This window comes from Rousettus aegyptiacus, unplaced genomic scaffold, assembly GCF_014176215.1.
Source record: "Rousettus aegyptiacus isolate mRouAeg1 unplaced genomic scaffold, mRouAeg1.p scaffold_m13_p_4, whole genome shotgun sequence".
Lineage (NCBI taxonomy): Eukaryota > Metazoa > Chordata > Mammalia > Chiroptera > Pteropodidae > Rousettus > Rousettus aegyptiacus.
The window spans coordinates 66,218,971-66,236,662 of NW_023416307.1; the positions used below are offsets into that span (position 1 = coordinate 66,218,971).

The following is a 17,692-nucleotide window of genomic DNA, read 5'->3' on the forward strand; positions in this document are numbered from 1 at the left end:
ATTTGGAAAACAATAGAGAAAATTTTCTGTAGATTTAAAATATATTAGATCTCTGCTGACATTATTAGAGTTACTTCTGTAGGTAATTTGCATCTGATTTATACATTCATTTTGGAACTTTCTGGTCTTAATCTGATTTCTGCAGAAAAATGAATATATAACTGGTCTAAATTAATACTTGTTTGATGAGCAGTTATATATCTCACACAATTAAGTAGTTTTATACCACGCATTAATATTCTGTGAATTTGGGTTTACTCTATATATATTCTTAGGGTCCAATCACCTTAGGTAAATTTGTTGATTTCCAGATCTGCCAAACAGAATAATGTGATCAATACCAAGATCTCTTTCAGCCTTAAAATTCTGAATATATGTTTTGTTTAATTAAAAATTTTAAAAATTAAATGTTTTTTTAATATGGTATACCTCAAAATACATAGACTAGAGACAAATTTTATTGTGATAAATGCTATCAAATTTTACATTATTCACACAAACTCTTGAGGGGAAAGAAAATTATCCATATTTTTCTAAATCAAAGTATTTTGGGTGAACATGGAAAATATACTATGAAACAAAGAATTCGATGGAAGTTTGAAGAAATTCAGAACTGAGACAAAGTAGTATGTTTGTTACTAATTTTGAAGTATCTATTTTTAAACCTTTGGTATAAGTCTTTTTTTATTACAAAGAACAACTGCCAAATGCCAAATGAGTAATTATCTGGGAATTAATTGAATGAAAAATCACAAAGTGGTTTCGAAGATATTTTTTTTTCAGATATGTAACTGTTTAATCTGATATAAACTTTAAGATAAAATGTATTAAGGCAGTTACTTACTTAATTTTGCCCATTCTGTACCCTGTGATATTCAATTATTCAGGATTACTAAACTCACATGCTGTAATAAAAATTATATATAATTTACTATATATACTTATATATAATAAACTTTAAGCACATATATGTGTCTAGTAATAGCAGACACTAATTTCTGTTAAGGAACTGATGACTTATTATGATATATATGTATTATATATCATATGTTAACTGACTTATTAAGTATAAGTTTAATTCTTAGAGCAAGATCTTTGTAGTAGGATTTGCTAGTTTCTTGCCAAACATATATTAACCCCTTTTTCTTTACAAACAAAATTCAAATTTTTAGCTGGTTATATTGCTTCTCATAATAGAAAGTACATTGTCTTCCAGATATTTTTACAGCCAAAATTGGCCATTGAACTGGCTTTGAGATATTAAGAAGAAATATTTGTGGGAGTTTTCTGAAAAGCGCTTAAAAAGAATTGGCTTAGCTGGAAATCTGATATACCCTTCCATCTTTCCTCTTAGCATTTAGCCTGCAAATAAGCAGTGAAAGCTGGAGCACCAACAGCCATACTGGAACATAAGGTGATTCTGAGGGTAGGAATCCATGTGCTGGGTGCAGAAAAAAGATAGAAACTTGGGTCCTTGAGAAAATTCCGGAGCCAACATTCTTACCAGTAATTTCTACTTTCAGACTTTTTCTATATGTGAGAGAGATAACTTTCTATCTTGTTTAAGTCATTGTTATTTTTGTGGTTGCTACAGCAAGAATTTGAGTGAGCTCAAACTAGTACTTAGAGTGTGGTTATATTTGATGGATCCATAGATCAGCATCCTTCACTGCCAGTAATTAGTATGTATTGTTAACGATAGTTGGAAATGTATTCCTCTTAGCAAGGAATGACTTGTTAAACCCTAATGTGACTAGGTAGTAATGCTCTTATTTATCTCTAGCCAGTGAATTTGTGTCTGCATTCTCTGGGACATTGGTATTTTGCATTGCATTGTTCTGTTCTTGTGTTAGGAGAGACATCGTAAATCCATTTTGTAGGAAAAATGACATCTTGCTTGGAATTGTGACTAAAGTGGATTGTTCATTGCACATAACCAGGGAAAGCCTTATACTTCCTACCCTGAGACAATGTCCTTAAACAGTCAATTACTTTGTTCAACAAATAATTTTCTGACTAGCTATTATGGAGTAAATAAATTATGGGGAGGCTTTGTTATTTAGTCAACTTATGTTCAATATCACATGGGCACCTGTGAATTTGGAGAAAGTAGAAAAAAAAAGAAAAATTCAACTGAAGAAAAATACTCTAAATATTTGCTACAAATAGTTGTGTTCTTTTTTTTAAAAAAATTTTTTTTTCCTGTGTTTACAGATAGGACTATAATCTGCATTTTCCCAGATGGCATCAGACTGTGAGTAAAACTATTAATGTTATGCATTAATGCTCAAATACAAAAGTTTATAGCTGCCATTACAAAATTTCTAAGTATACCTGCCACAAAACCACCTAGACTTTTCTGGGAGTACTGGGAGAAGGGTCTCACATGTGTTTATGATTGGTTTGTTCATATTAGTCACCTACTGGCTGCTATGGTGCTTGTAAGACTCTTAGGGAGTTGTCTCACCATCCTGCCTCTTGTCAGGATCTTCCAGGAGAACATTTCTTTCCTGTAAAAATGCCATATTCAAGTTCTCTCTAGGTTACAAATCACCATGCTGCCAAAAGAATGCTATTTTCGTGCTAAACTGCACTATGTTGGAGATTGACTTATTCTGTGTAGTAATGTCACCTTGATGTACTACTGCTTATACTCTGAATATCATAGTTCTTTGTTATGCTCTATCCCTTGTGTCTCCATTGAAGTCACCCAGGGTATGAAGATGAAGTTTTATCTCAACAGATTTTTATTCTCCCATGTGCATCAACTCATGCTAATAGTTTGCAGGGAAGGCTACTGCTCCATTTGTTCATCAGACATAACCAAATCCTGAATCTTAGTTAGGGCTCAAGTGGAAAGCCTGCTACACCAAAACTTGGATTCTAGATGGCTTTGATAAAATAGTTAATTGAGAATGAAGGTTTAATTTCTTGATATTATGTGTGTTATATATCTGTGTGTATATATATATATATACACACATGTATTACTATATCCCATAAAACTTGTAATTTGTATAACATGATGTGCCATTTTCTCATTATGTCATCTCTTTCAGTCGCAAAACTAATATAAAAGAAATGCCAAATGCTATCACATGTATTTTACTTATTCTGTATTTAACTAGATATGAACATGAGTAATGGACTTGGCTATAATATTCCCTTAAGCCACTGTTTTCCTACATGCTGAAAAACCCTCTATGCATAGTTTATATATTTTTTGGATTTGTTTAAAAAGGTGACTCAGTAAGTTTTTCCCTGTTGTATTCTTCCCTTAATAAATGTAGTTACTGTTACTATGCACAAAGGAGATATGTATGGGAGAAACAGATATGGAGAGGCCAGCCCTTTGGTAAACACAATGTGAAAACAAGGAACTACTCTTTAATTATTGGCATAGAAATAGTGGCAAATAAAATTACTTCCTGAACCACATTTGATCACCTTATTAGTTGTAAAGAACATGTTTTGCCTGTTTTAATCAATTGAAACTGAATTTAGGGCTGTAAAGTATGTTTATAAGAACTCAGGATCCTTGACAGTAATAATCACAGTACCAAAATGGTTATGTAGGTAGGCAGTAGTTAGAACCAATGAGAAATATTTTATCAAGTTAGCTGGTTAGAGAAGGTATAAATATATATATTTTTAAAAGGCACAAAATATCACATCTGAGAAGTCTATGGTGTAAAGTTTAACACTACCAACTGTGGTGGGAAGAGAATTCCAAAGCATGATAATCCACAGCAATTGTTAGCAGCATCTGTGGTAGGACTGAAGTTAAATAGAAATAGAAGGCATTTGTTTAATATATGATCTTGTTGAAAGAAGGGTCCCAGCATAGTAGGTTTTTCTTTGTAAGACTAGCCAGAGGTTGGCTTTTCTACGTGTATAGGGATGGGACCACAGAAAGAGAGAATGGCAGATAAGGTTTGTTAAAATCAAAAGCCAGTGGAAACCAGCCTTAAAGGTTCTCTGAGTAGAGGAAATCAGTTTAGTCATTAATTTAGCTTAATCACCAAATCGTTATGAAGATCTTGCTTTCTCACTATGTAAGCTGCTTTGTAATGGTATGCCCTGAGTCTCATTCCATGTTTAGGTTTGAGTACTCCCAGTCTGCAAACTGTCTTTTTTGGGGAGTGCACAATAAATTTTTATCAATTACTACTTCAGTGATTCACTGGTTTTACTTCGGCTATTTCTGAATCTTTGACGGGCTGTTTTTAAGATATAGAGAAATCTATAAAGTAAAAGGCGATTTAGACAAAATGCAAAAGGTGTTTTCATTTATGCAGAAACTTGTACTAAATAAAAGGGGCAATGCATATTTTAGCAATTCCTGCCTTTTTTTTTTTTTTTTTTTAACTGACCTGGCATGATTAGTGGAGACTATTTGGCTGGAGTTGTCAACTACTAATTGCTTTCTCTTCAGCCCAATATTTAATGTACAATCCCTCTAGAACTAACTGTAAAAGGGAAACACTCAGAATTTTAGGAAGTTTTGGTTGGCTATCAGGTGTCTTCTGGCTTTTCTAGTCTACTCTACGTGAGGTTTATATTTAATCTTAGAAGCTGAGTGACTGTTGCTCCTTTTTGATAACCAACAAGAGGCAGCGCCTGAGACCTATTTGGCTGCTGTCCTGGATAGAAGAGTTTGGTAGCCCTAGGGAGACGAAATTCTTCAGGCTGGGGCACGCCCAGAGAAAAGCAGCAACACCCTCTCAGCCACTACTCTGTTGCTATGAAACAAAAGACTAGGAAGGTGAGCAAAGCAGGAAGTCCCGCCTTTTAGCCCCAGTTGGCTTTGGCTCCAGCTCCCAACGCTCACGCCCACCTGCCCACTCCTTATTGGTCAGCTCCCTAGTGCCTTGCATCCTTTCTCCCATTTCCTTTCCTTTTTTACACTTTCGTTCTCGGGTGAGTCCACTCTCTCCATTTCCCTCGGAGTCCCTTTCTATTTGGGACGCGCGGCGTGCGGGCCTTCCTTTGGGGCCATTGTGTACGGTGGAAGACGTGGACCCGATGTGGGTGAGAGGACGGGCGCCTCCCGCCCATTGGCGCCGCCCGCTGTCTGGCGGTGAACGGGTGTGCGGGATTGGTCCACCCCCGCGCGGCCCCGCCTCCAGCCCCGCCCCACGCCTGGGTCTCTGTGTGTGTATCCTACAGCGGTGGGGCGTCCAGCGAGTGGTCTCCTCCTCCAGCTAATGCTGCTGCGGCGTCCCGCGGCCTCCGGGAGAGTCGGGCGGGAGGGGACAGCGGGTGTGGATTGGTCTTCACGGTAATTGTTGCGTCTCCCTGTCTCGGTGATCTGTGTTCTGGGTTGCTCCTTCCTCGGGAGTGTGTTTCTACAGTGATTACACGCTCCCTGCCCGGGCTCCCCACGCACCCTGAGCTCGTACGGGTAGAGTCGGACCCGCGCACACGCGTGTCTCTGGACAGATACGGCGCTGAGCGGCCAGGAGGGAGAGGGCACGGGGGAAGGTTCGACGTTTCTTTCCGGCCAGGGGGCCCTGGGGCAGGCAGGCGAGGGCCACGGAGGAGGATGGGACAGCCCCGGCTCCCAGCTGCTGTCGCCGCCGTCGTCACAGTTTGAAGAGGGGTTATTTAAAGACCGGAACCCCAGCCAGGCCCGGGGAGGTGGAAGAGGGAGTAAAGCCAGTCGGGCGGCCGGGATTGCAGACCAGCCGGGAGGTGCGTCCACCCGGGAGCTAAAGGCGGAGCGCCCTAGACGGATGGGGCTGCGGGCGCTGGAGACGCGAGAGGATACTTTGTCCTTTCTCTGTCCACCTTCCTCCCCCAACTGAAGTCCAAAAGTGGCCGGGGAGGGGCCTGAGCAGGGAGAGGGGGCACAGACGTCCGGAAACAAAGCTTTGGGCAGAACCCCTGCCCATCTTGGGTGCGACGAGAGGCAAGGAACAAAAGTGAACTCTTGGTTCTGTGCCCTCTCTTGTCAGTTTCTCACCCTCTCTTTTAAAATGGGATGTTTTGTTTGTTGGTTTATTTAGCTCTTAACTTTAGGATAACTCCTCGCCGCGTCGGTTTAAATAGCTGTGTTCCCGTGTACATGTTCATGTGTCCATACTGGGTGGTTTTAGCGGGGAATGTCCAAGTACTGAGCCTTTGTTGACAAGAGACGTGTTCCTTATGCTCCTGTAGAAAAATCCTTACGTTTATATAACTTGGCGAAAGCTAACAGTGAATGTGCGGTGTTTGAGGCTCCCCAAAACGTTTCTGGGGGCTTCAGTTCTAGTATTTTCAATTGAGATTAAGGCTAGGAGGGGGAAGAACATTGAGGTCTTATCTAGTGGCAGGAAACCTATGTAAATCTTTTTGCCGTTGTTACCAGCTGGGTGTTAATCAAGCCGTCCTTATTTGAAATTTAAGGGGGATGCATATTTAACTCCTAGTGTTCCAAAAGCAAATCTAAGGTAATTACTCCTAAACCTGTTGTGTGTAAATATTGAGAGTGCAAATTCACACGCTATTGAAAAGTTGAATCAGGGATTCTGGACTTTGTTCTAACTGATGGAGGAGGATGTAAGGAGCACAAGTTAACCAGGTCAGTTTTCTGTTGTGTAAATCTTTTCATGACCAAGTAACTTTTCTTTTCTTTTTTAATTCCAGATGGCAAATTCTGTGAATGGCAGAAACCCTGGTGGTCGAGGAGGAAACCCCCGAAAAGGACGAATTTTGGGTTTTATCGATGCTATTCAGGATGCAGTTGGACCCCCTAAGCAAGCAGCAGCAGATCGGCGGACTGTGGAAAAAACTTGGAAACTCATGGACAAAGTGGTAAGTTCTGTTTGTGCCTGTATGTAGTCCTGTTCACCCTGGATGTGGTTTCGCCAGTTTCATTTATACCGCTAATTAATAATCATTGTTGTAGCAACAGTCTTTTGATTTAGATTTAGATTAACCATTTTTATTACATCCACTTTGTGTTTTTTGAAAAGTTGAGTTTGGAGCAAAGAATTTTTTTTTTTTTTTAACTTTTGTCCTACTCTTCGAGGTTCAAAGTTCCTCTAGTCCATATGACTCAGATATGCAATGATTTTACTGTTGGCTGCTCTTGGTTGGTGTATGGCCATAGAATAGTTTGGAAGTGTTTGTTCTATCTTATGTGAAGTTGTTACAAAAGAGTGCAAATGAGTAATTTAAGAAGCCTCTGCTGGATCACTCGTGACAACCACAATGTATGGTGTTGAGAACATTTACAGGGGAAAAAACGCAGATTAGTTCTCAATTAGGGAAGCAGTATTTGAGAGAGTTTCCATTTTCATCTTTGAGAATTCATCTTCATTAAGAAACTTGTTGTTGTTAATGGTAGTTACAGTTTCATCTATTCCATTTTGAAACAGGAAACCTTTTGATTGCACATTGTTTATCGTGAAAGGAAAATTTATGATGGAGGTGGTGGGGCTGAGAATATCAGAAAACCTCTGTGGTTTCTGCATGTTGCTTTCAGATGAACTATAATTTCACAAGAAGAAATAAAGCTGGATGTCAGAACCGGAATTAATAGTTCTTGCTTTTGAAGCAGTAGTACTATCCTCTATATATTGGTAAACATTTTAGCACCTCATGGTTTTATTTCCTAGATTATGGTGCTAATTATAAATTTACCTGATCTAAGGCTCTTGATACCTTTATAATTGTGGAAATGGAGGTTTAAAAAAGTATTCCTTTGTAAGGATGTGCTAAAGCCTCCATGAAATCCTATGTTAGCAGTCATCTTTACTTTGGTTTGTAACTGTGTGCAAACATTTGCCACAAAAAGCCACTGTCAGCAAATATTAGTACAGGAAGGTGATAAGATTTACTTTATTTTCATTTATCTTTATGGAAAGTAGAGATAGATGAATGATAGGCCTGTCATTCTGTGGCTAGTGGTGCTAAATGCAGAGCCAGAATATTTTTGCCAGATAAGTATCCTTAGTTTTGGGCTTCATTGTGACCTATTTAAGCTCCTGCCAATTTATTCAAATTGTGATATTAAAGTGCTCCAGACGGAATGATGTCATAGTGTCAGAATGGCAACTTGCTGCTTGAGGTCAGATTTTGATTTTAGCATTGGATACTTAAGACTGAAGAGTATGCAGTTGAAAAAATTGCATATATTTGGTAGGCACAGTACTGGCTGTCTTTGCTTTTCTAAAGAGTGTGCAAGTGAAAGTCACTCTTAATACCTAAATCATTATTTGGGTGTAAGAGAAGGAATCCAAGGTTTTTTTCTCTAACTTATCTGTTACATGAGTGGGCAAAAACATGGGTCAGAGTCTACTAGGTTGCTGCTCCTCCACCTCTACCCTCTTCTTTGAGTGGTCAGAATTTGTACATTTGTGAGTGAATGTTAGAACATCAAATGAAAAAGATTTATGTCAGGAAGTGGTGAAGTATAGTTAATATAAAGTCATTATTTTTGAAACTAAAAAATGTGTGTGTAATTTTGGTCTACAACTGATTGTTAAGTTTTATCCACTTTTAATTATTTCACTATGGGTTATGGTAAAATAGATGGTTATTTGATAGTTAAGCTTCTGCCATTGTTTATTTTATTAACCCTTTTGTGGGTTTGGGTTTAGCCTCCTCCAATTGAGAAACTTGACTTACAAGGGAATCTATTATCTGAAGTCTCTACTTAGTGGAATGAGGCTCCGGGTGTTGGCAAAGGTGCATCGTATGGCTTTTCATTTGTCTGCATTATTTGTCAGTGGTAAAAATTGTTGTGTTTATTTATGAATGCATCTGTGGGCTTTGTGGAAGGAAATTACATAAATCATTATAAAAGGGTTCAGTATGTTTATTGCTACTTTATCACACAACAATAAAAAGGCATTGATAATTACTAATTGGAAATATATTTTATTTAATTGTGTGACGCAGAAGCATTCCCCACATGTGTTTATCTTTTCTTCTTTGTCAGTGGTGAAGGAAGTGGTTCGTAATATCAACATTGTCCTAGTGATTACATCAGAAACTTTATTATTAGTCCAAAAGTTAATCCCTTGACACATTACCTAACTGTTTTGTAAAATAACTGCAATAGCATGAGGTTAGCTGGTGACTAACAGAAAATCATAACTTTCAGTTCTCACTGGAAGTTATGTAAAAGGCAAGGTAAAGTGTTTTGTTAGCAGTTTTTCTTGATGAAGCCTTTTCAACAAGGGCAGATCTTAGAAGTATAAATAAGAAAACAAGGTTTAAGTTCAGTGTGTCTCAGCTGTGTACAAGGTAAAAAAAAAACTTATTTTACAGGAGAAATGAAGCAGTCTGAGATTGTAGAAGACAAGCCAGTAAGTGTGTAGTTTCACCATTTTCTGGCCTCTAGAATTTAACACAGTCAACTGAGATTCCAGTCCAACTAATTGTTATGTTTTCAGAGGGCAGGCGTTCTATACAAGGTCACTGAGAGTGGGAGGGAGTAATTGCTCAGTTGTGTTCCTTACAAGATGTAAAGTGTTTTGTAACAAAACTTCAGTTACGTAGAGTGAGCAGAGTACATTTACTGAGAAAAAGAATAGTAGCATATTCCAAAACATCTTATTTAGACATATTTTTTGGCCATAGCTCTATGTGTCAGTCAGTGTAAGTCAGTAGCTGACCCCAAACTCTTCAAGTTAGTGATGCCTATTTGATACAGTCACAGAACTATTACTTGTGAATACAGATCTGAGTTCAAATACACTTGAAATGCAGAGTCTGTTCTAAAGCTATTGCAGAGATGGGGTGTCTTAAACACTTAATAAACATTTATGGAGGGCCTACTATGTTCCTACTAAGTGCTTAATACTGGGGATGCAAAGCTAGATAAGATATAACTCTGCATTTGATCTGTCAAGGAATCCAGGGACCAGCATCAGAGCCAGGCATATAAATGGATAATTGCCATGAAGAGTGGAAAGGGCTGTAATACAAACATAAAGTACAGTAGGAGCAAAGTAGAGAACAACTACCTTGTTTTTTTGGCCACCGTTTAGACAGTTGTCTGTCTGGATTCTGCTGGCCCTGCCTCTAGGAACACCATTATCACATTCTTGTTGGAAATATCAAGGTGAGGGTAAGGAAATGATTGCTAATCAGTATGGTAGGAATGATAATTTATTAATGTGAGGTTCCTGAGCATTGTTTTCACAAGCATCTTAGCCAGGTGCTAAAAAATGGAAGAAACAGTTTTCTAATAGGTACTAAATGTACTGAGCATATGTAGCTGTTCAGGAAATTAAAAAATAATTAATTGAAGCCAAAGAGCAAAGCAAGTTGAGTACCTGCCTACATTTTGTCTTATTGTCTTTGTCATGTTTTTGAAATTACATTACTGAAAGAGTTTTAAAAGCCTTTAAAAAGTGATGCCAAACAGCTTTTTGTTGCCTTTTACTCTCAATATATTTAGTATTACATTTGTCCAGCTTGGAGTATAATTCATTCCTTATCTTTATAATTTCACTGTGACCATAATATATTTTAAAGTTCATCAATCAAAGATGCTTCATTTATTTGCAATGATTTTAAAAAATTAGACTATTCTAAGTTGAATTCTTCATACTTCTGAGAAATATTGCAAGTAGAGTAAAACTTAGATTTTGATGCCTATTGTTTGTGTTTGTTGGGTTTGAGAATATCATCTGCCTTGGGCCCTTAGGTTGTCACTTATTTGAATTATTCTTCATATTATTTCCTCAAATGAAATTGTTCTGTGTTAGAAGAATCATGGGCCCTAGTAGACTTGGAGAGATAACACATTAAGTGTCTGGGCAATTTTATTTAGTATAGAGTTAGGTTTTGAATTTGTCCTTAAATGAAGTGATTTCACAGTTTGCTACTTGTCACTTCTAGGAAAAGTTTTTGATAAAGTAAAAGATTTAAAGTAATCCTTCTAAGAGTTATCTTGGTTTATCCTTGTGGTATAGGGCATACACTTAGCAGAAGCCTTAATCAGTTAGTAATCTTTTAACTTGTACAGAATTTTAACCATTTAGATTTTGAATCAACTTCTTACTCTCTTGCAAAATTTTTGATATGCTCTCTATTGATTTCATAATACATTTATCATCTCAAATTTAGAGAGATTTATAAATAACCATATCATCCTGTAGAATATAGTAGTGCTATAATGTAGTATAAACAAAGCGTTGTGACATAGTAGTTCATGGGGGTGAATCTTGCTTGCTGGGGGTGAAGAGTTGGTGTAGAATGCAGCATGTTGGAGGTCCTACCCAGCTATTAATTTGTATGTTTTGGATTCCAGTAAAGTGGAGGACATATCAGGCTGAAGGAATGATGTGTAAAGGGAGATTGTGGAGTGAGAGAAGGTAAGTTAGAGGAAGATGAAGAAGCTTTGACCACTCTGTCAAGGAATTTGGACTTTGTTTGGTAGATAGAGAACCAGTGAAATCCTTTAGCAGAGGGAGAAAAAGTCAAGGCTGTGGTGTGACAGATGACTCTCTTGAATCTACAAAGGAGATTCAAGAGAAAAGAAACTTAAAAGTAGGAATAGTGATCAAGAGGAGTTAAAACAGACTAGGCAGGAAATAATGGAGGACTAAGAGAATTGACTATAGGTATGGCAAGTGTTGGTTCAAATGTAGGAGGTATTTTGGAGATGATATCTGCAGGTCCTGGTGACCCTTCAGAGACAAGATGAAAGAGAAGGTGAAGTGAAAGTGACTTTTGAGGTTTTCAGCCTACTTGATTCTGAAGGCAGTGATGCCTTTAATGATATAAGGAACATAAGAAGAAAAAGAGGAAGCTTGGGAGTTGGTGCATATTAAGTTTGTTTTTGGCCATGTAGGGTTCGACATGCCAGAGTGAAATCGATTTTGAAGTCAGAAAATTGAATGTGCGGTTCAAGAGAGAAGTTGAAACTAGAGGTGTATGTTTGGTAGATATGCTCATAGAGGTAGCATTTCAAGTTATAGAATAGAATAACAAGAGATTTGCAAGCGTCAGAAAAAAAGTCAGAGATTGGAATTTTTGACTGTATGTCAGGTTGTATCCGTAATTAGATGGCAATGAAAGAGAATGAATCCCTTGAAAACAGTGATGAGAAAGGTAGGAAAAGAATTAGAATGTGCTGATTTCTTGGGTAGAGGCAGTTTTAATAAGGAGTTAATTTCAAATTCTGAGAAAATCAAGTTCAAGTGGAGAAAACCAGGTAGGATGAAAATTTAAGAAGTCATTGAATTTCATGAGTAGAGGCCACTTGATCTTTCAGAGTAGTTTCACTTATGTGACAGGGCTAGGTTAAAAAGAGTGTGTGGATTATTTAAAGATTGTTCTGAAAGTACAGCAACTAGTGAGAGAAGAAAGTTATAATTTGAGGGTTGGAGCAGAGCATAACTTCTAGTGCTATAACTCTCCTAGAGCATAACTCTGAATGCTGTAGGAGAGTTTCATAGATTGGGGAGAAGGGATGTAAGCAGGGGATGATTTAAGGTGTAAGGGAAATAGAAATTGATAAAGCATCATCCCAGATTACAAGGGTGGGAGGAAAAGGCTAAGAACAAGGGGAAGAATAAACCTTGGTAGAAAACTAAGCTGCACTTAAACAGAAGGGAAATAAGGAAAAATAGAGAAGTTTTAAGGGAACTTGTAAGTTTATGTTGGGTTGTCAAGAAGTAATTTAAGGTATAACATTTAAAATGTTTAAACCATGTTTTAAAATTCTGTGTTATAGAATGAGCAATATATATTTTAACCAGTCTTCTAGTATTTAAGTGGGTAAATAAGTAAAACATTGAAATGGAAATCAGTTCTCATCTTGTACATTAAGATCATCTTAGAAACATGCTGTGACTTAATGATGCCAGGACTCTATTTTTATCTACTCTGCTTGGGCATGTATTTAAGGGTTTTTAACTTTTAAAGGGTTTTAAATTTTTTTTATGGGTTTGTAATTGCTGATTTTTTTTCTAGTAATTAAAGAAGCATTCTGAGAATATCTGACTGAACTTTTAGCTCTTTAACATATTAATGTTTAAGTAATTGTTAAGCTCATTCATATTATCTTCCAATAGCAATAACAAAAATAATTATTAAATCAAAAATTCTACCTGTTAAAAAATTTCACATCATGTGAGTACCGATGTACTGATTCCTCATTAGGAGGACTGCCGTGAGGTTATTAGCTTTATTTGCTGCTTTTCTACACAAAACATTTCAGACTTTTTAAGGGTTTAAGGTAGTGTGAAGAACTTTAGGAGCTAAAAGAGTTCTTAATGATCCCTGACAAAGTCGTCAGTCCCCTTGGTTTAATACTCATACCTTTGCAAAACCTGCAGCGATTTTGCCATATTGTGGTATAATATAAAATATGGAAGGGGAAGAAATACTAAGAAGTAGTGACTGCCAACTATGAGCCAGGTCTTGTGCAGAGGACTTTACATTTTCTCTTTTAAGAATTAGAACATCCTGAGGTTTCCAGTAGAAGAAGCTGACTCAAGGTTATAAAGCTAGTAAATGGCAGGGCCACATCCTAGGTTTGTTGGAATCTAATGTCTAATGTTCATAGTATGAAGATTCAAGCACACTGCTCCATGGAATAATATGACTCTGCCTCTTTCTATGAGAAGTAAATCAAAAGTATCTTTACTCTCTATATTCGATACGATCAAATTCTTTTCCAAACATTGTACTATATTTTAGGCAGATTTATTCAATATATTATAGATTTCCTATTTGTAGGAAATTCTCCTTTGAGAATCTAATGCTTGATGGTGATCTGAGGTAGAGCTGAGGCGGTGATGCTAGTGCTGGGGAGTGGCTACAAATACTGATGAAGCTTCACTTGCTTGCCCACCGCTCACATCCGATTGTGCAGCCTAGTTGGTAACAGACCACGGACCTGTGGAGGTCCTAGGGCATTGGGGACCTCTGTTCTAAAGAAACCTTCATTGAAAACCATAAAGGGATTGGTAGTTTCCTCCAAATCCTACTATAATTAATGTACTAGACTCATCCAATTTTATATACTGACCTTGTTTTGCCCAACTGATACTCTATAGAAAGAGTTTTGTATTATTTTTATACTTTTTACATTTTATACTGTATATGGTTTTGTATTTTTGTGTACTTAGTGGTTTGCTGAATTAAAATGAGAATAACCCAAAGTACTCATAGATGCTTTTTATCATGTTGATATGCTTTTATGTAATTGTAATAGGAACTTCTTACAACATTTACATGAGCAGAGACAAGGGATTCTTTCAGGCTTTCCATACTGTCTTTAAAAAAGTGGGATATTTCACTTTGCTGGTACATAACTTGATTTAATGTGCTGAATGCTCCATGAGGCAAGGTGTGCTTCATAATGAAATTCTGCTATAGTATAGACATGATTTCCTACTGTCGAAGTTTCCATTTGTTTCAACTGAATTTCTTTCAAATATTTTAGGGGCTGGTTTGAACCTTGTTTGCAAGAAGTATGTTAAGTGACCTAATACCTCTTTGTTACATTTTGGCTGAAACTTTTAATTAAGACACAGTCAGGAAACTTTAAATGCAAGTGTTCCAAGAATAATTAATGGCTTTGAAAATTCTTATAACACTAGTAAATCCTGTATTTATATTTGTGCCTTTGCTTTGATATGGTCAAATATATATTTTATGTATATGAATACATATTCATGTCTTTATCGAAATACAAATGTAGTTAAGTATAGATTAGACATATTTTTATATATGTCAAACAATGTAGACATATACATAGAGGTCTCCTTAAAAATCTTTCAAAACTTTTAAACAAATACAATGGGCAGCTGTAGACTGTTGTAGGGAGAGTGCCTGTCCAAACCTCAGAGTTCTGAGCAATAAAGTCAGCTAGATTCCACTTCTGAATTCTACTGTTGTCATGCCAGAAGGAAGGAGTTGGTCTTGATGATCTCCAAGGTCCTCTTTAGCTATTTCTGAAATCCTTTAATGGTATTTTTAGCCTAATTCCAATAATAAATGTTTTGCCTTTTAGTTAAAAAGCAGAGTTACATTGCTAATGAATCAATCCTTTCATGAACCAGTCAATGTCCTAAGAAATCATTGTATAATATGGTTGCAGATTTGTTCTTTGTGTAAGCTCTTCTGTGTTGAGACCCACTTTCATTCTAAGGAGTGACTTAGATATTTCTAGAAGAGTTCTAAGTTACTTGAATCTGAACTTGAATCTCACCTTGCAGTGAGCTTGATTTTTCTCCTTAATATACTGCTTTTAGAAAAGCAGTTTTTCTTTCCCTGGCTTTTGCAGTTCCTTGCACATAGTGGGCACTCAATAAATATTTATTGAAATAAATTGAATTTGACCTGCTTAGAAGTCATAGTCCCGGTGTAGGGTTATTCATTTTTGACAAGAGCTATCATTAATCAGAGTTTAATACTAATCCACCTGATGAACTGCATACTCAGAGGCATATGGTAATACAGCATTGTATGTAGCAGTTTCCCAAGTACAAATTAAGAAAACTGGCCTACAAAATCCTTGATGACCTGACTATCCTATTTCAAATCTATTTCTACCACTCACGCATGGGTTTCCTGTCCCCCTATAATTTTGAATGACTACATTGACTGCTCTTTTCATATACCCTACTCAGCAGTGCCTCTCAAGCCTTTGCACATCCCTTTGCCTGGAATAGTGCTGTTACAAATTTAGGTATGTTTTTCTTGACACTCCCAAGTAGATGTGAGTGAGTTGCTTCATTTCTCTCCTAACACATTGTACTCTCCTCCTTTACCTTACTCAAATTCTCCTGTAATTCTTTTCTAAGCCACTAGTCTTTTTCGCTAGAAAACTCCTATAGGACAGGTTGTGATTTGTGTCTTTCTATATTCCCTAGGGCCTGAAACAATGCCTGACACAACATTTGTGGAATTAAAAAATGGGTCCTAAAGTTCATGTAAATTTGCAAATGGAATAAAATAAAGATGTAAATGCATTTAGTCAGGGATCATTAATTATATGTGCCTGATTCTAATTAAATTGTGATATAGTTAAATTGTGATATACAGCCTGAGATTCAGAAGATGCAGGCTCTTGTGTTGGATTAATGACTTTTTAATAGTCCCTTAATCTTTGTAGTTTTTAGTTTCTTTTATTTGAAAATGAATGGATTGGACAGAATCTTTACTAAGATCCTTTAGAGCAAGAAGTACATTGCTCCTAAGTTAATTATAGAGAACTAGGTCTCTTTTGCCAGACTCCTTGAGGAAGAAAGTATATTCTAGTCATCTATAATTTCCTGGCACAAAGCTCAGTACCTGGTATATAATAGTTATTCAAACAATGCTACTGAATAAAGCAATAAATTCCCAGAAAGAATTACAATTTAAATAAAGCAAATGAGAGAGAGGTCAGGTAGAGAATAGTAAATTAAAAATGGGTAAGATTTAAAAGAATCTATTAAAGAACAGTTATTTGGAATGTCTGTAAAAGTACCTGGGAGAAGTTTTTTATTTATCGGTTAAAATATTCACCAGTGGAGAAAATGAATTTGAAACTTCTTAGCCCCCTAACTACAAGTTAATTATTTATCAGTCTGTGACATGTACCAAGGTTTATGTTACTGAAATTAAACTGCGCCTGCAGTAGGATGTTGGTTGTGATATTTTTGAAATTTGTGCATACTTACGGTACTATCTTTTAGTTTTAAGAATTGAAAAACTATATCCTATTTCAACCATGATTTATTAAGTCATTGACGTATTTGTGACTTCATCAGTCCTTAGGAGAGAGTGAGCTTTTCTGATTATAAAAAAGTGTCACAAAGATAAAAAGTGTATAAAAGCTTCATCAGCCCTTTTAACTATACTTTTATCTTAAAAAATTGGTATTATTTAATAAATTACTTGCCATCTAAACCTTTCTATTTCTTTAGGAGATTAAAATAACATTTTGACATTTAAACTATGCCTATACCTTTGGGTTATTGATTTGAATACTAATATAGTTCAATCATGAAATCAAAGAAGTAATATCATACTATTTGTGTATTATATATAAAAAAAGTATTCCAGAATCAATCAACCAAACCATCTTCACATTCATTTATTAATTCTGTGGTGTAGGCTAGATATTTCTATTTTAGGCACTGTATACAAAGAGAAGAAAGATGCAAAAATGTTCTCAGTTAAAATGCCCTTAGTGAGAAATGGTTGTCTTAAATTAGGGACTGATGCTTGATAGTTTGAGCAAGATTTTTCTCCCCACAAAGGATAACATGGTTATTGATTAAAGAAAGCCAGTGAGATAGCAAGTTTAAGAGTATCATTTTTTTTTCATTTGTTGTTTCCTTGATTTTTGTTCGTGGTTCTTGAAATTATTATTGTTCAACTACTTTCTATTTGGCTCAGGTACTTTTATGAGTCCACAGCAGTGGATCCATGTTTTATGGAACCTGAAATTCGGAGTGGTCCTTTTAATAAAAAAGAAAACAAATATAAAAGTACAAATATAAAATTGGGTATGAAAATAAACTTTTTTAGAAGAAGAAAGTCATAAAAAGCTATAAAATTAAAAAAATTGATAAATCTATAAAGATCAGAGAATCTCGACTGTACATTTTATACTTTGTCCTCTTCCATTGTACACATATACTTCCAGTTCTGGGTACCACTGGATACATTCAGATGACCAGATTTGACCTGGACCTCTTTTCTCCTGTGCTTGATTAGTTGGTACCATGAATACTTGAAGTATTCCTGAAGC

General features: G+C 36.4%; 1 protein-coding gene across 8 annotated transcripts in view; it reads left to right on the plus strand.

Moving 5' to 3' along the window:
• Nucleotides 1-4,897: 4,897 nt before the first annotated feature.
• CBLB (Cbl proto-oncogene B) overlaps nt 4,898-17,692 on the plus strand; it is a 200,431-nt gene continuing 187,636 nt past the window's right edge. For 2 of the 8 annotated variants that reach the window (XM_016151497.2, XM_016151504.2), the window contains exons 1-2: nt 6,447-6,540; nt 6,628-6,795. In XM_016151497.2, the coding sequence (XP_016006983.2) occupies nt 6,529-6,540; nt 6,628-6,795 (180 nt within the window). In that variant the 5' untranslated portion in view covers nt 6,447-6,528. The other 6 variants (XM_016151503.2, XM_016151498.2, XM_016151501.2 and 3 more) reach the window with 6 other exon arrangements.